Below are 19,646 nucleotides of genomic sequence, written 5' to 3' on the forward strand. Positions count from 1 at the left end.
CGCTCGTTCAGCCCGGCTCGCTCCTGATGGTCCCAGCTCGCTCTTGCTAGTCCCGGCTCGCTCCTGTTGGTCCCAGCTCGCTCTTGCAGCCCGGCTCCCGGCTTTTGCAGTCCCGGCTCCTGGCTAGTCCCAGCACCCGGCTCCACCCGGCTCGTCCCGTCTCGCCGCAGCTGTTCCTGCCAGCTTGCCTGCCGTCCTGCCTGTTGCTGAGCACATGCGGTGAGACTAATTCCTGCCACCCGTGGTTCTAAAACCGGGTTTCAGGGGAAGTCACCTGCAGCTACTATATAAGTACCTAGAGCATCTCAGGAACAAAGTAAGGAATTGTATTTTGGGCGTAATTCTCTCCCTAAGGTGTTCCTGTCTTACCTGCACACAAACCATGACCCGATACGGGACAAGTGTTGGGCATATCCCTCCTTCCTTCCTCCCCTCATAGATAATTAATCTGGGTGTGTAAATAAGGTGTACCTATGTATAAATATTAAGGCATATGTAAGTTCTTGGTGTTTGGTGTTTAAAAGATATTTCATAGCTCCTATGTGTTTTAATTACCCTTTTTGAACCTCCTGCCCCAAATTGTTTTATTTTTCCCTTCAGTAAACCATGTATTTGTAAATTCTAATTGGAGTTTGGCTGCTGTTATTGGAAACACTAGTGAGCACTGAGCAAGTGTCTCACCCGAGCAGTCAGTGCCATAGCCACTGCTCCTCTGTGCGAGGCGAGCGCCGCGTGCGGCCCTGTCGGCAGATCCTGGCACGCTAAATACACTCCAAGAAGGAGATACAATAGGTTACGGATCGCGACAGTCCTCACACAAAGCCCTATAGCAGCAACCAGCTAGATCCTCTAGGTGCCAATTTGCATCAACTGACATCTAATTAATTAAATTTTGCAAAGTGTAGGTGCAAGGTTTGGGTGTATGTTAGCCCTCATGTTGAGTAGGCAGATAGATTTTCCATGTAACAAACTGTTGTTGGTCTGTATAAATTTTTTATTGCTTAGTAGCTAGGCAGGCCAGGAACTCAAGAAACTACTCTATCATTTGGGAACAACTTTTAAACTTGCTACATGTGAGATGTTCTCTCCTTTTTCACTTTACACATTTTGCTTGTTTGCCTTGTTATTTTTAGAGTGTATTCTGGGAATAGATTTTGTTTGTCAGAATGAGTCATGCCCACCCTCTTTCTCTCATCCATACAAGCACACAAGCAGAACTGAAACATCTCATATGTCTTCAGAGCAGGAAGACATTCTCTTGGTAGCATGTAACTTATTTGGTCTAATAGAGCTCTTATCATAGGTGTACAGTGAACAAGAGCTACTTTTGATTCCTTTGCAGGTGGGTTTGGTTTTGGTTTGTTTTCAATCCCAATAGAAATAATCTTCACTAGATTCACATTTCTTTTATGATCTGTGGGCTAATGCAAAATCTGAGTTCCTTACTTTTAAGTAAAATACAAATAATGAAAAAATATTCAGTATATGACCATGATATATGTATAACCAGTGTTATACATCTCCACTAAGAATTTTGTCTTTTGTAATTTTTGTAGTAACAGTGAAGTTTTGTCTATCGCTGTGCATTTGTTTTGTATGCAAATAATACTTTTTTTGAACCTCTGTACTTCCCCTGAACTGAAATGTATGCAGGATTGCTATCAGTTGTCTTAACTGTAACACCTCTTTCATTCAGGACAGTGATACTGTTGCTTTCTTGGCACATGCAGATGCATGTGATGCATACAGTTTATGGACAGAAAAGTGGTAATTCCTAAAGACAATATATTGGAAATACATTTTGTATTATATGTAGCTACTTTGATTAGCAATTTTTTTTAGAGATATATTTATGGAAAATAGGGTTTTTTTGATAATTAAATCAGTACAACCACAGTAAGCACTTTTTGTTTGTTTGTTTGTTCCTTTTTTTTTTTTTTTTTTTTAGTTTCAGTCCTGGTCACAATATGTAAGAATCTTTTTGTTCCACTTTCAGCTCCCACACTTCACTCAATTTTTCTTCTTCAATTGAATTAGAATCTCTTGAGTGGAAGCAATTACCTTGATTCCTTAAATTCTCTGTCAAAGAAAGAAAGTATCTGAAAACAGAGGGTAAAGAACAATCTTTAGGTTTATCTGTCCTTCATTGTGAAATCTGCCAGTAATTTTCCAGATGGAATTTGAATATAGGAGGAGAACATGAGGAGAGAAAAAAAAAAATGTAAGAAAAAAATATATACACTTCTTTTTGTACTTTTTTTTTTCTTTTTTTTTTTTTTTAAACTCCATGGCCATAAGACCAAAACTGTAAGTATTTTAAATCTGTGCAATTCACAGTAATTTACTCCTTTAAGTTTGTCTGCACTGCTCTTTGTGAGGTAGACTTACAAGGATATTGTCCTCAGCTAGTGTAAATAACACCAGCACCATAGTGGGTGTATGAAGATTGCAAATATTTAAATTTCTGAATCTTCAGAGTTACAGGCATATACTGAAGTCACAGACATACATGGAAATGCAGCTTGCAGCCTTCTTATCATCTCCAGATTTGTCCACTGATTCTAACTGAACTTGGGAGACTAATCTTGCATGAGTTGTATATGGAAGGATCAAAAAAGAGAGATGTAGAAGGTAAAGCCAATGTATAATGCATATGCAACACTTCAGTGCACAGAAGTGATCTGATGAATACTTTATAAGCCTAATTTATAAGTGTGCCCTGACTCCTTCAGTGTGTATTGTTTCAATTCAAAGTTTGCACATCCTGTATGGCACACACAAATTTCATCAACATTTCAGTGTTTCATCTAATTCCAAGCAACAGAATGAGCTTCTTATGTACATTTTGCAGAGTAAAATGAGACCTGATGCTAAGATATATACAGAGAGGATTTTGCTGTGAACCTTCTAAGTGCATTGGCTCATTTTCTTCAATTCATCTCATTGCTTGAAAATCAAGTACTTGCAAGAATTTTTGTCAGCTTAGTTACAATGCTTCTGTTAGTAACTCAGTGAAAAAGTTGCAGGTCTCACACACAACTAATGTAGGCCAAGACAGAGCAGCTCAGTTACAAGGGCTACATGACTGGTTGTATTATAATTTACATTCCTGTTTTCTTCTTGAATCATTATTCCTGCAGAATAAGGAGAAAGATGGCAATCAGTTGCTTTCTCTAAGAAGTGACAGGGAAAACATTTGTCTTTATGGAAGAGTGATACTTCCAAAAGCATACCTTAAAAACATCTCCTATAGGAATGGCATGTTCTAACCCCAGAGAAAGCCATATCTCCTCATCTGCAGATTATCTCCATTAAAAAAACCTAAGTAGTGCCTGGAAACTTAGAGGTACAAAACTTTTAACAGAAATGAGATTCTTAAGTTAATTAGTTGCATTAATTTTCAGGTTAAAATTAATTTATGTATTGAGAAGGGTTCTTTTCTTCTCAAGCAATGGTGAGCTAATTTGTAAAGACTGCCTTCACAAATGTGTATGTAATGTACAAAGTTAAGGATACAAAATATTATGGGCAAGGAAATCTTTGGAGCTGTGCATTTGTCCAGCTTTAGCCTGACTTTAACTCCAGATATGATGAAGGAAAAATGGACCATTAAAAATTAAAAACCTATCATTAAAAGCAAGTAGTGTGTATACAAAATCACGTATCCTAATCTGTCTAATTATCAAGACATTCTGGTAGCAGGATCTACCAAGAAAAATAATCCATTTTATGCATCTAAAAATATATTTTCCCAGGTATTTTCCAAATCCAATACACTTTTAGAATTTATTTTAGATTTATAGTTTTTTTTCTTCTCTAAGTTTCAGCATATTGAAAACCTAATTTGATTTAGCTTTCCAGATAAACTACTTTTTTTAAGTTTTCATGCCATAGTTAAGGTTTTGCTATAAATACTAAAAGGCAATTTTTATAAACATGGTTTATTTTTATGAAAGACATTTCACTGCAGGTTGCTGTTATTTTTTTTCCTTCTTGCAATGTCTAGCTCTTCAACGAAATTTGGCCATATAGTTCCATTTCTAAGGAAATATTGAAGAATTAAATGCTTAATGGACAGGATACTATAAAGTCAAGCTCATAATTACAATCAAGTACATTTGATTGTAAATCTGCCTTGGTTCTTTCATAAAGTGCCTGTATAATTGCCCAGACAAAAAAAAAATAATAAATTAATAAACTGAAATTTAGGATGCTAACCCTCATGAATCATGAGACTACAACACTGTGATAGCTATACCAGCTGCATATCTTTTCATGATAACATTGACCTTCTTTTTCCTCTTTCTTCACTTTCAAGAAGTGAAGAGCATTCCATTAAAAGGGCTTGTGTTTACTTAGGAAATGTGCCATTAGGATCTGATAAAATGGATACAATCCCTGAAGCACTCTCTAACTAGTAGAGATTTATCTGAAGGTTTAGTTAAATCAGAAGTATCAGGATCTATATCCTTCAGCAGAAAGGGTGAACAAGCAAAACAAAATTTATAGGAAAAGAGACCAACAACCAAGAGACAAATGTAAGGAGATTTGGAGATTTGCTGCCAAATTAACATTGTGATTATGAGAATTAAAATATTCTAAAAAGAGATATTTGATAGTAGGATGTGGTAATTTTTTTTATAACTAAACATACGCAGAACAGAGAGTTGGTAAAGCTTCTAACAACCAACCATTCAGCCTGTGCAGAGTAACTTACATGATTCCAAACACAGCTTCAGATCTCAGATCTTACAGCTTATGAAGCTGAGAACAATGAAGACACTGTAACTGCCTTGGATCTTTGGAAATCCAAACTGCAAATTCAAGCATCTGAAAATCTCTACATCTTGGAAAATTAACAGAAAAAGTTACTCTTTTTTTTTTTTTTTTCTGTTTCTGCTGATGAGACCAGAAAAAATACTTTCTGTTTTATCAAAATAAGCAGAAAAATCCCTCAGCTGAATATTCTGGAGCCCATCACTCTTTAGACCAGTACAACATTTTCTATGGAAATCTGTGCTACAGAATTAACACAATATACAGATTAAAATACATACTCAAGGACATAATATATGCATTTTGGAATTAAAGTGAAATGTCACTGTAGCACAAAGAAATTAGTGGTGATTCTCTTGAAATCTTTCAGAGGTGGGGAAGGACAGGCCTATAGTTCCCTGGATCCTCCTTCCAGCCCTTCTTATAGATAAGGATCACATTTGCTAACCTCCAGTTAACTGGCACCTTCCCAGATGGCCAGGGCTGCTAATAGATGATGGAAAGTGTCTTGGTGAGCACTTCTGCCACCTCCCTCAGTACCCTTGGGTGGATTCCCATAGACCTGTGTGTGTCAAAGTGGTGCAGCAGGTTGCTAACCATTTCCTCTTGGATTATGTGGACTCCATTCTGCTCCTTGATTCTCTTTTCCACCTCAGGGGACTGGGTATCCAGAGAACAACTGGCCTTACTATTATAGACTGAGGCAAGGAAGGCAGCAAGTACCTCATCCTTTTCCTCATCCTTTGTTGCTATGTTTTCCCCCACATCTAATAAAGGATGAAGATTCTCCTTAGCCTTCCTTTTGTTGCTAATTTATTTGTAGAAATATTTTTATTGTCTTTTACAGCAGTAGCCAGATGAAATTCTGTTTGGGTTTTGGCAGTCCTAATTTTCTCCCTGCATAATGTCATGACAACCCTGCAGTCCTGCTAAGTGGCCTGCCTCCTATCTCCAAAGGTAAAAACTACATTTTTTAAAAATTATTTTTTTTTCCTGAGTACATACATAGTATTTCTTATGTTGAGTAATGAAGTGTTTAAAATCATGGTATATTGTACTGATTAATTAGAATACCATGAATTTGATAATGTTTAGAAACAGTTTAGAACATATTAGAACAGTATAAAACATTTAGAAACATTTATAAATGTTTAGAAACCTCATCCATCAAAATTTAAAAATAATTACAGATGAGCTGCATAAAATATTTTCCCCTTCTCACCAACTCTCGTATAACCATCTAATGCTTTTTAAAAACTATATGTACTTAATAGAAATACAGAAAATGTTTGGGAGAGTTTTTTTTTTAAATCAAAATAAGAAAAGTATCCTTTGAAACTTCGCCTTCCTTCCCCCTGCTTATGGGTTGGTTTTTTTGGGGTTTTGTTAAAATCAAATGCAAAAGGATTAATATTTTTATGAAGCTTGTATGTCAGTGCTTGCATGAGATCACTCTTGACAGCAGCCCTTTCACTGACCTTATTATTTCCTTTTCCAAACTGAAAAAATGGATGTTTTCTCTTTTCTTGAGGGAGGCAAAGTTGGTTGCTGTATTGCCACCACTGTTCTCAGCATCCTTGTAAGCAGAGCCATTTCTGAAATTCCTATTTGGACAAAAAAACCCCAAAGCAAACCAACAAGCACAAAACCCAAACCCATGAAAATTAATTGTCAAGGCATTTCCTGAGATACTATGCTTTACATATACCTTTCTACCTTCAGAGATTTAAAGTTGAATCTAACTTGGAAAAGTGAGATTGCATTTTATAGTGAAAATTCCACAATACAACCACGTGTCTCTGTTACCCATAAAGAAGAACAGTTGTTCAGACAGCACTGCTATCCTTTTTAAGAACTGCAGAATTGTTTTTGAGATTAATTTACATATCTGGTACTAAAAATGCATGAAAGACTATGCCTGGCTGTTTCTTGTTATTAAAATCCTACATTTAGCAGATCTGGACATGATTGAAAGGATTTTTCAACTCAAATTTTAAACTGGATGGAAGACTGAAAACATCTTTCAGCAAACACTAAACAGCTCCTAAAGCCCATCTTCATAGATTATAAGGCGAAGTAAAATTATTATGATCTTCAGATCTGACCTACTCTTTGACAGACAATGAAATTTTTCCCTGAATTCAGACTTACATGAGTTAAGTATAAGTTCAAAAAACAAAACCCAACCCCCAAAAGAACTTTCTAGTTCTGATTTCAACATTTTGAGAAATAGTGAATTTGATACATCGATTAACAAGTTGTACTAGCAACAACATCCTGTCCCAGATATGCCTGCTTTCTAATCTTAATTTACCTAGCCTCAAATTTAAGACTCCTAGCTTAGAAAAACCCTGCCAAACTGAAGAGTTTCTCTAAGTTTCCTTCCTCATAGTGATGGCACTAGCATTAAACCCAGAGGCCACTCTGCTCCTGCTCGACATTTATCCAAGGATGTTACAGCAACTGTACCATTTCAAGTTGTATGTCAAAACCCCCTTCAACTTACTTTGATGTGATCTGTTTTCTAGAAACCTGTGTTTGTTGGCATTAATTAAATTCTTCCCTTTTAATTCTTTATAAACTGAGTCCCGTAGGCATTTCATTATTTTTTTTTTCCTCAGACTCATGATGCCAAGCTTATATGATGAGAAGGAATAGTTTGTTCTATGTGTTTATTTTTAAATATTGACACAACATTCATTTTTCTTTCCCACGCTTCCTGATTGTCCTCTATGTTTCAATACTTTTGAAAATAAACAGTGTAGAGAATCCCTCTGACACTTCTGTTAAAATTATACGATGCAAATTACATAGACATGCTGATGGCACATCCAAGTGAGAGGGAGAAAGGGTTGAACATGCTTCAGAGTAACTTTTGCAAGGGAATTTTTTTTATCATTGACTGTGGTGGGACCATATTATCTGGAGGACATTTCCCAAAAGAGAACAGAAATACTGAAGGAAATATTTTGTCCAATGATAAAAATTGTAGATTAATTTTATTTTATTCCATGTCAAAACACAAAGAAACCATGCCTCAAACAGAAAATGAGCCACATATTTTCTTTTCTGATTTGTTACCCTGAAAGATTTGGGTCCATGAAACAACTTTGCCACAATAGGCATTGCTGGGAGCATTCCCAGGAGGACTCCTGAGTTCCACAATCACAGAAGCCTACACCCAATTTATAGCGTGGAAACACTAATTTCACTAAGCAGCCAATGGGTTACAATTGCAATTCAGCTCACCTCCCTGTTTCTTTACTTTTATGTAGTGGTTGGTTACATTTGCACTGGAACAAAACTGAAAACAAAGCTGAAGTAACAATCTAAACAAAGTCTGCTTAACCCTTCACCATCCACCCTAGATCAGAAGTATGCATTACTTGTATCCACAGAGTGGGATAGCTTTATGTAGGCAGAGATTTATTGCTTTTCCCCTCAGTCTTTGATACTTACTATTCTGGGATGATAACTTTTTATTGTGTTGGTCAGAGGAAGTACACATAGCAATCCCAGGTGATTAAGTTCCATATTTGAAATGATAAAAGAGAAAGAGGGATAAAGGAAAAAAAAAAAAAAAAAAAAAAAAAAAAAAAAAAGAGCTGTCTCTTCTCTTTGTAAAGAGAATGGACAACTAGGGATTTAAATGTATTCTTGATTTAAGAGCCATTTTTTGGTATGTTATTACAGATTTTACTTTATTTTAGTTTTTCATCTTAATCAGATGTTTCTCTTTGTAAAATTGACAGCAATAATTAAAAAAATAAATAATTTGAAATATGGGTAAAATACAGCATTTGGGTAAATTTGACATTTTTCCTTCAATGATGAATGAGTTGTGCAACTATAGTTACAATATTCCTGACATCTTATACAACTTACAAAAGACTAATTACAAACTGTTTCCTTAAAATATTATAACATTAAAGCAAATTTCCTGTTAAAACATCCAAATGTATCACTAATATTTTCCCAGTATGTCAAATCCCTGTTTGCATTCTGGCTTACAGGTTTTTGACTTTTACAACGCAGCATTATTTTTCTGTGTGTGTGTTTTGTGATTAATTGCATCTGCAAACCTCACGTCTGCTGATTGTTTATATCTCTAATCAACTGTGCAATCAGACAACTAAATGAGTTGAATAGCTCAACTAGTTTACATGCACTTCCAAAAAACCTCCAAGTACAAGAGGGGAAAATTATCATGCCATCATTAGCAAACAAAAAAGTTCATGGCTATGTTTTTGATTAGAAGGGGTATAACTCTGTAATGGTGACAATTCTGACTTCAAGCATTTCAGATACAGTTATGCTTTTCTGGAACAAGGAGTTCTGTGCACTGAAGGTGTCTACTGATAATGAAGAGGATTCAGAGTGGTCTGAACTGCCATCTGGCTGCTCTGCAGTGATCAGTCGACCACTGGCTGTGGGCACGTTTTGCTCATAGGTGTTAACTTTTTTCTGTCTTTTCCTGCAAAGAACATGACTAATGGCTGCTATTTTATCATGTAGAAGCTCTTCTAGCTAAGACAGTCAGATAACTCACCCTGATTGCACATGGCAAGTGCGGCCCAAGCAACTGGCTGGCTTTGTATTATTTCCAGAAGTTCCAGTGTATTAGTTTTAATTTTTGACATCAAAAGCAATTTGTGTTTAGATCATTAGGGATAACTGCCAGAATGCTGGTCTGTAAACTGAGAAATCTGAGAGTGGGATTCCCTGTAAGCAAAGATCTAGTTAGTGTTTCCTCAAAAGACCTCTTGATGAGGCACTTTTAAAGTCAGAATCTGTTATCAAAGACAAGGTCCCTCTCTAACACACAAGGACAAAATACTGTGGTTATCTGGAATCATTGGAATCTTTAGCTTTGAACCCATTGTCTAAAATTTTATCATAGATTTCTTTGGACATTCTACTTACAAAGAGATGAGTTATTGAATAATATTAAAAAACAAAAACAAAAATCAAACCACAATAATTTTTTACTTCTTATACAGTTTATACAAACATTAGATATTAAAAAAAATGAGTATAAAGTGGCAGGAATAGTTGAAGGATTTCTTAATTATCAGGATAGGTATTTATCCAGATGCAAATCCATACATTTGAAGGCAGCATTTATCTTTTGATACATTTATTTTTGATGGAAACTTAACAGAACTGAGAAATACCATACCATGATTAAACTGTGACACATACCAAGAATGACACTTCAGCTGTGGAACCCAGAAGGTAATATGGCATTTAATCACTAGTATTAGAGTTACATACATGTCAAGGGCTTCTTACCTTTAATGATTAATTCACACGAGCCATAGTGTTCAATCATGTCAAAAGTATTGATCTACTGCTAGGAATCTAAAACTTATTGTAATCCTTGCATCTAACTTTCAGCACATGCTAAACCGTGATGTTTATATGTGGCAAGAAGAGAGGATGAAGGTAACAGGAAAGAGGAGAGAGATGAGCTAGAAGGAAATTGCCTGCATATACTTGTGTGATGTATAGCCCATTTAACAGAGGATTTTATGAGCTGCAATTACCTGTGTCTCTCATGAGAGTTATTTTTCTTTCCTTCTAGCCATCACAGTCAAAGAAGAGATGTGTGTGGCAGCCTTTCAGTCTCATCACAACCGTGCAGGAAGACAGTTTCATGACTTGAGATAAGTTGTCAGTCTACAGTATTTTAAAAAAAAATTCTATTTAATTGTGTAAACAATTTCATAGTATGTGTTGATGAAGTTTGCCTAGCATCACAGCACAAACTGAATTGGACATTTAGCTATAGAACAAATTCAGTTCAAGGCAGTGTTGGAAGTCTTCCATTAAAACCCAGCCCTACTCCAGTCAGAGATCTGTCTAGTCTCTACTGTTCCTTGCCCCTAAGAGGGTCTTAAAAACAGTGTATCTGAGAAAATACATTTTACTACCACTTCTTTGAGTACTTTCTTCTATAGTTACTTACGTCTTACAAAAAAAACCCAGAAAAAAACAAACCCAAACAACAGCAAAAACCAACCAACCAACCAACCAAACCACACAAAAAAACCCCAAAATTAATCAATCAAACAAAAAAACCCCCAAACCGAAAACCTAATACTCTTCAGAAAAAGACATCTTAGCAAAAAGTAACAAGGCCAATACTGTGGTAATAACTTTAGATGGCTTAATGGAAGGAAGGGTGCAAGCAGAAAGGTTTGTAAATTATTGAACTAAGAATGCAGAGAGTTGTATAAAAACCATAGGCAGACTAGAACAAATAATTATGCTAGTTCTTGGTGGACAGTCCTGGTCACCTTTGTGAGAGGGAACTGGAGATACTCAGTTGCAATCATTCACAGATATACTCTCCTAAATATGCAATCTTTGGTCTGGTCATTGTAGCAATGAGAAGCTGATATAATAATATATGTTCAGATTACCTACAGAATAACTAGATTGGGTACTGACACAATCACAGAAGCATAGAGAGAGAGGTAGCTGTAAATCTTAAGACTGTAAGTGAGGTAGACATTAATGTAGTTAGTCTGCTCAGAAAAGACGCTGCTTTGTGTTAGGTGCTGTTCTTTGCTAAAGATCAGATGAGGTAGTACCAGGTTCAGTATCAGGGGAAAATGGAATGTCAATTTCCCTGTAGTGTGCTCATAGGAACTGTTCAGTCCTTTAAGCATTCTCTTTCCTAAAACAGATTTTATAGTGATGAGGGTTTACTTCCATGTTCTGGGGAAGGCTGATAACCTAAGTAAATGTCATTGAGAAATACCCTGTATTTTTAAAGCTTGGAAGGAGAAGAGCCAAACAGATGTCTTCTGCACCCAAATAGATGATGATTCAGCTGACTGAGAAGGCTTGGAGTCAACTGAGTGGGTAGGGTGCCATCCTCTCCCCTCCCCTCCCTTCCCCTTCCCTCTTTATAAGGGGTATTAATTTCATATTAGATACAGCAGTGGTTTTAACAAGTGCAGATGACAATTGTGCCCCAGATCCTTACAGGTGGATGTCAAGAAGTCTTCCATATCAGGTTTACAAGCTCTTCCTAATACAGTTGAGTCTTTACTAGAAAATTAGAGTTGAAAGGACCTATGGCTCATATACAATTTCACAAACCACTTTACTTCAACCATACCCATAAAAATTAACAATAATTTGATAAGATAGCCATGAAATGTGTTTAGTACACTCCAGACAAATAAATTCATTTCCAGCCACAAGTTTCAGTTACCCTATTTGCTCTGTACCTTTGATAAAATCATTAATAACTGGAGTTATACAACATAGGCTAAGGAAATACGACAGGATGAAATACGATTAATTACAGTAAAATTTGCATTAGAGAAGGGAAAACTCCCACCATATTTTCCTGCCTTATGTTGCACTGGAAAACATAAAGTCACTTTCCTAATGTGTTTGATCTGAAGAAAGTGAACACCATGGGCTTTACATTTCTGATGCAGGCATCAATAAGAACGATACTGAGGGCCATAATCAATAAGTTTACAAGGCTGCATTTATAGGCCATCAGGAAATCCATTTTGACTTAATCAGCTTTCCAATTTTTCACGTAAAATATAGCACTTCTGAATCATATCCAAGCAATGAAGATACAGTAATAAAATGATTCAATACAGTTTGAACAGTCTTCACGATTTTTAAATAAAGATGGTATTTCAGCAAAGATTAACATTATGTTACCCCCATCATGTGTACACCATTCCTCTGTCATTTTTGGTACTGCAATCAAAACTGCATTCTCCCTATCCCCCTGACTCATGACATCCATCCCATCGGTCAAAGGCTGAAGAAGAGAAGAGATCAACAGCTTTTCTTCTGCTACTCCCTACCCCATGCATTATACTATCTAATGCAGACACAGCCACCAGCACAGTCAGTGAACCCTACTGCTGGGGCAGGCTCTTTGCCTCTTGGAAATTCTGGTACAGGCTTTAGTTTCTAAAGTTCTTGTCCTTCTTCTGTTCTCCACTTCAATAATAAGGTGATTAGACCCATAATTTGTGAAGTGTCAGCCAAAGGGAAACCTCAAGCTCTGCAAACACTACTGCTCTGGCCCCACTCACTCCTTCAGGTAAAGATACTTGACAAAGGCTGGTCAGAACCCTTAGATAACTAAGCAATTTGTCAGGTATGAAATTGAGCTCTGTTTGACCTGTGTCAAGGATCTTCTGTCCTTGAAGGTCAATCCTGGGAACAGCCTCCCATAGGCAGCTTGATGGCTGGGTTGAGCCACATGGTCCTCACTACTCTGAAGGTTCCCATGTGCCCCAAGAAATCCTCTCCCCATCCCTGAAATGCATGGCACAAGGAGCCCCCACCCAAAGTATGTAGAACTGCAGTGAAGTGGAAGGGGCTACATATGGTCCAAAAAAGGTGGTAGGGGAATAAGAAAAGAATATTAAGTGCCTCTACTGCTCTTTTTTTTCAGGCTTATTCTGTTTTTTTGTGGGTTTTTTCCTTTTTTTTTTTTTTTTTTTCCAGTTTATTCCAGTTTTTCACATTTTTTTTTGTTTTTTCCCGGTTTTTCCATTTCCCCCTTTTTTTCCGTTTTTTTAGTTTTTTCCATTTTTTCCCAGTTTGTTCTTTTTTATGGTTTTTTTTCTGGTTTGTCCATTTTTTTCCAATTTATTCAGGTTTTTTTCTGTTATTTCCATTTTTTCCCGGTGTATTCCAGTATATTCTGATTTATTCAGTTGTTTTTTTTTCCGTTTATTCTGGTTTATTCTGTCTTATTCAATTATTTTCATTTTTTTCCCAGTTTAAACCAGTTTATTCCATTATTTTTTCCATTTTTAACCTGTTTAAGGCGATTTATTCAGGTTTTTTCCGGTTTGAACTGCTTTTTTTTTCCTAGTTTTCCGTTTTTACTGGTTTATTCCAGTTTATTCCATTTTTTTCCTTTTTTTTCCCCAGTTTTCTCCGGTTTATTCCAGTTTTTTCCATTTTCCGGTTTGAACTGTTTTTTTCCAGTTTTCCATTTTTTTCTGGTTTATTCCGGTTTATTCCTTTTTTTCCCTGGTCTTCTCTGGTTTATTCCAGTTTTTTCCATTTTTTTCCATTTTTTCAGTTTTTTTCCATTGTGTTTTTTTTTTTCTCCGCTTGTTTTTTCCCGGTTTCTCCATTTTTTTCACACCTTTTCCTCAGGCAGTCATCCATGTTCACATGTTTGGAGTCTTGAGCTTCCCTCTCTATTGCCACCATCCTGCGGTAACTCACTGTGTACTGGTAAAATGGCCGAGGATTTTCAGCTGTGGTTGTGTTGTGATTCTCTCGGTGTTCTGAGGTGTTTCTCTCCAGGTAGATCTTTTTACTTCAAATGGTACTATCAAGTGTTATTCCGCTTCACTGATAACTTCTAAGCTTGATTTTGCTTCCGGAATTGTGGCAAGACCTAGATGACAAAGAAATACTTTATGCTAAAAGAAACAGGACTGTCCTTTCCACATCTTCAGTTCTTACTTGGTTCTCAGCTATTCTTTATCCTGGCACTATGATTTGTGCTACACTGGGTACTGCCTACATCGAAGCTGGAAGTGAGGCTTGTCTGGATCACCAGAATTCTAATACCCGTCTTGCAGGCTCTAGAAGTCAGGAATATAAGAGGAAAAAAAAATTAAAAATCCTTCCCCCCTGCCCCTGAAGATAGAAACAGAGCAGCTGAGGAGAGATGTCTCTTCCCCTTATCAGGAGTTTTAGCTTTCTGTGCTGGTTGACTTGTATAGCCTTGGTTATAGATCCTGGTTATCATACAGAAATGCTAGTTATCCGGTAACTGTTTTCAGAGGCAATCTTTGGTCTTTTAAGAACTACTAACTATCTATGAGCTTTCTATTTTTTGCTCACTGGTGTTTCTTCTCTCTGATTATTAAGAATTTTAAGATACTTTTCAAGTTCTGTCTCACTGCTATTAAAGGTCTGATTTTCATGGTGACATATCAAAGTCCACACTTCAAAATGCAAAAGATTTTTTCCTCATATACTTGTCAAAAGGAATGTGATTAAATTGCAACCAGCAACCTTTTAATTCACCCTGTGATTTGTTAATCTTTTTTCCTGAATACTAAGCAGCTTTGTAAAGTCATATTGTCTTTATAACATATGAGCAGATGCAAGAGGAAGCACACACATACACAGTTGCTTAACAAACTACTGTTATAATTTGGTAGATATTCTTGCCCCATCAGATTCGAGCACAGGATGCATTCTTGCTTCTACAGGTGGGATTAAGAGGATTGAAATGAAGTAGCAGCACTACACTGCTAATAAATCCAACAAAAAGTGGGTAAAGAAATACATACCAACATATGTTGATATTTGGTATATGGTTAATGAGGCTACAGTCACCTACTGCTGACATGAATACCCACCTCACATATGATGGAGATGACAGGATTTTTAGAATTTAATTTTGTGTACTCTTTTGATTTCTCATTTGGTCAAGAGAAACACTAACCATAACACTGGTACTTTTAAAATAGTAAAATAATAGTTCTGCACAGGACCAGGAATTTGGCCAACAGCAAGCAGTAAAGTACATGAAAGAGAATTTTACTTAATGGAGTGGAAGGTTATACCATATAACTCACGTTCACAGATTTCAGTCTGGTGCAATACTCTCACTGACAACTGTCAGGTGGAATACTAAAAGCATGGAAGAAAAGCATATATGGGATAGACCTTGCTATTAAGAAGTGATAGTTTTTGGAATTAATTCTCAGCAAAAGATAAGGCATTAAATTAGAACACCAGGAGATGCTGTTCTCATCATGGTGGTCGTGATGAAATAATTCAGATTTTGTCAGTGATATATTTATTAATGTCTACATCTTTAAAATTTAGGACTTTAATGACAGACACTTTGAAGTAAACGGCAAATGACATGTGGTCCCTTTTTAGTTTTTGTAAAGCTCCCCAATTAAATGAAATATACACAAAACTTTGAAAAAGTTACCAATTACAGCTTATTAAAGCTTGTTCTACCTAGTAACTTCCCTGTTGGAATTCAGTAATTTTGAACAAAGGGGATCCCAACAGGAACATAGTTTACACTTAAAACTCAGATTTGTTGCTCTTGAGTTAACACTTTGAGTTATGAAACATTATTCCAAGTAGGAATCATGTAGCAGTATTTCTGTTATCTTGCCTGCAAAGACCAGAAATGGAATTTAAATTCCATGGGACAGGGTATTGTCACTGTACCAACATTAATGGCTGCAATATCCATAGGTCTAAAGAAATAACATAATATGCAACACCTACAAAGAAACAATATTTATCCTTTAAAAAAAAATAAAAAATTAAAAAATGCTTCCAGGTCCTTAAATAAAAAGCAGTTAACTGTAAACAATTACACTATATGTACTAAAAATCTTCTTGTACCATCTAAGTCATACCTGATTGATCATATGGGAAAAAAAAATTCTTATTTTTTCGAGGCATGAACTGACTACAGTATCAGAAAATAAAAAGTTTACATAAAATATGCAAAAAAAAAATAAACCCACCAAAAACAGACAGAAAGAAAAAAAATATAATGTAAGGACTCATCCTGAATACTGAAGGGTCTATGATTCCTTAGTTTTTGTTCCTGATGAAAAAACCTTAAACCTAAAACAGTTAAACATCAGAAATGCCTAGGAAAGATTTTTGTGAGGAAGATCATAAAAACCAGATTATATTAAAACAAAATAAATTAAAAAAAGGTCAGAGAAGTCTTTTCATATTACACAGAAATTCTCTTATTTGACATATTTCATGCTCCTTGTCTTTATAGATTTTGATATCTTACCAAGATTTTGGAGTATCTTATGGACACAATAAGAAGTACAGTTTAAATGCAGAGTACAATAGTTCATTTTATAAAACAGTCATAAACCCCACATAATACAGCTTTCTTTAGACACAGCAAAAGATACTGTTTTCACTTTGTCACATATGTACTTGCGGATTACAGAATCACAGAATCACCCTGGTTGAAAAAGACCTTGAAGATCATCAAGTCCAACCATAACCTAAATCCACCAACCACAACCTAAACTACCTGTTCAGTGCTTAAATCATGTCCCTAAGCATCACATCTATATTGCTTTTTGACACTTCCAGGGATGTCCAACCACTCTTTTGGTAAACGAATTATTTCTAATATCCAGTGTAACCCTCCCCTGGCACAGCTTCAGGACATTTCCTCTCGTCCTGCCACTATTCACTTGAGAGAAGAGGCCAACTCCCACCTCCCTACAACCTCCTTTCAGGTAGTTGCAGAGGGCAGTGAGGTCTCCCCTCAGTCCTTCTTGTAGTGAGGGGCCCAGAACTGAACACAGTACTAGAGGTGTGGTCTCACCAGTGCTGAGTACAGGGGCACGATCACCTCTATTCTTTCTGGTCACACTATTCCTGATGCAGGCCAGGATGGTGTTGGGCCTTCTTAGCCACCTGGGGACACTGCTGGCTCATGTTAAGTCAGATTCCACCAAAACCTGCCTACATGGCATTCTCTAAAGGGACCATTACCCTTGTCCTGATGAGATGACAGAAACAGAGAGAAGTAAGAAGGACAGATGACAACACAAACATTTTGTGGAAATTATGGTAGCCAGGAAAATACATTTTAAGTAATTAAATAAACCAAAACTACAACTTCTGTGTTTTAAAATCAGATAACAAAACTCTCTGTAAAGAACTTGGCAAAAAAAAGGGCTCAGGAAAGAAGAAAGAATGGAAAAGTAAGGATGGCCTACAGAAACGTACCCTATTTGGACATGAAGAAGTTAGGACCATAACTTTACCAAAACTGAAGGAGGAAGACAGGTTAGATTCATTTCACAAGATTGACAGGGAAGGGTACATGGCAAAGTGGAAAATGAGAAGAATATAAGAAAAAAAGGAAGGAAGATGCGAAGCATTTTGTTTAAACTCTAGGATCACATAACCTTGTATAGCTCCTAGCAGTGTATCTTCATGCCAAAAACGATTATGAAAGAATTATACAGTAATGAAGCTTGTAAGGGACCTCTGGAAGTCATCTCATTAAACCCCCCAAAAGAAAAACATAGAAAGTACAACAAAATCCGGTGAATAACTGCAAAAAACACTCCAAAGAAGCATGATACAAAGAGGAAGAGATAGACAAGTACAGGATGACGAAATGGATAAACATGTTGGTAGTGATAACTGTATCAAAAACAATTTAGTGGGATAAAAGCCAATCCAGAACAGATTTCTGGTTAAGATCTAAACAATAAGTCATTCAAGTGGAAACAGAACAAGAAGCGTTCAATGCAATTACAATAAATTGTCTAAATAGTTTCATAATTTTCCCAGAAAACATTATGACGTACAGAGAACAAGGCTGGATTCACTTCACTAGATGAAAAGTTGCTTTAATTTAGCACTTATTACAAGGAGAAATCATAAACATTCCAGTCAACTTTCAAGAGTACTGTGTGGAAGACTTGGTGTTAACAGGATTTTTGTCCCTCAATTTTGAGGAAGAGAGAAAAAAAATGGAAAATCATTACAAAATTTAATTCCACTTTCTTGATCTCTAGTCAAGTGCATGTTCATCAATATTAATCATATGGTGGTAAACCAAACAGTTCTGGTTTGAAATCCTCCATGGAGTTCAGCAGTAGTGTTGCCTCCTTTTTAAGATCTGGATTTAATTTTTCTTCTGGAATCATATTCCTGCTGCCAGGGCTCCTTTGACTCCAAGTGGTGAATCTTCAAACACAAGACACTGGAAAACATTTTGGGAGGAAAAAAATTAAAGAACAATGTTACTATGAACTTTCAAGCTTTACTTTTAAAATAAAGAATGATCCCAAATAAAACTTAGTAGGAAAGCTAAACTCAATTCCTGACTTAGGGAGAGGCAAGCCTTTCAATGCAAACATCTGCATGGTAATTAACCTCAATTACATTTCAAGTCAAAAAACATCAAAACTTAAATCCTAGCAACTGGTTCTCCAGATGTTCCTAAGTGATTTCTTTTATAGGGATAGGTTTAAGCACAAGCTTAAGGTAAAGTTAAGCAAGTGCTTAACTACCTTTATAAGTAGGCAATTTAACTCTTCAAGACCAATATTATAACCTGCAAAATGGCAAAAGCAGTGCTTTCACTTTGAGATGTAGCTTTTCTTACACACAGAGGAGGGGGAAGACTACACTATCTAGGTCAATATTAGGACTTTGGATGAGTGGACAATAAGACAGAAGTCACTTGTCAGAAGAGTGTCAAATGCTCTTATTTGCTTAATTCTTCCAAAGCAATGGTGAGGAAAAAAAAACAGGAATTACATTGGAAGGTTACTTTTAGAGAAGAGATAACTTAGTCAGTAAAAGCTCCATGTCTTACAACAGTCACAATCATTAAAGATCACAGTTTTGTAGTGAAGTTATTAAAAATAATTAATACTTTATTTATGTGAATTTTGTAATTTAACAGCAGAACACTGAAAAGTAAGTACATAAAATAAATATGTAACAATTAAGCTAGTCTGCACTTTTACACAACAAAAGATAAAGTTTCTGGAGTTCACTGCAGAATGCATATAATGATTCATCTCTTTCTGACATCCAGTCTTGAGTTTCAGTTTTTGGTCATGGAGAAACCTTTGGAATCCTCCAAACCTTTGGAATCATCCAAAAAAATTGTGACCTGCACTGAGTAGTGGTTTCTTACACTTCTGCAATTCAGACAGTATTTATTAGCACTGCTACTACTAATAATACCAAAATTACTGCCACAGTAATTTCAGTAATTCAACACAGATGTTGGAACAATTAATGTGATTTTCCTCAAACACTCCAGACAGTGTAACTCTGCCTTACCACAAATATCTCTCTCATGCCTTTCC

General features: G+C 36.2%; 1 protein-coding gene across 1 annotated transcript in view; it reads right to left on the reverse strand.

Annotated features, from left to right (window-relative positions):
• Window positions 1–18,306: 18,306 nt before the first annotated feature.
• HDHD1 (haloacid dehalogenase-like hydrolase domain containing 1) overlaps window positions 18,307–19,646 on the reverse strand; it is a 43,918-nt gene continuing 42,578 nt past the window's right edge. The window contains 2 exon segments of the mRNA XM_010004654.1: window positions 18,307–18,472; window positions 18,475–18,526. Of these exon segments, the coding sequence (XP_010002956.1) occupies window positions 18,360–18,472; window positions 18,475–18,526 (165 nt within the window). The 3' untranslated portion in view covers window positions 18,307–18,359.

Source organism: Chaetura pelagica, unplaced genomic scaffold (assembly GCF_000747805.2).
Source record: "Chaetura pelagica isolate M959 unplaced genomic scaffold, ChaPel_1.0 scaffold178, whole genome shotgun sequence".
Lineage (NCBI taxonomy): Eukaryota > Metazoa > Chordata > Aves > Apodiformes > Apodidae > Chaetura > Chaetura pelagica.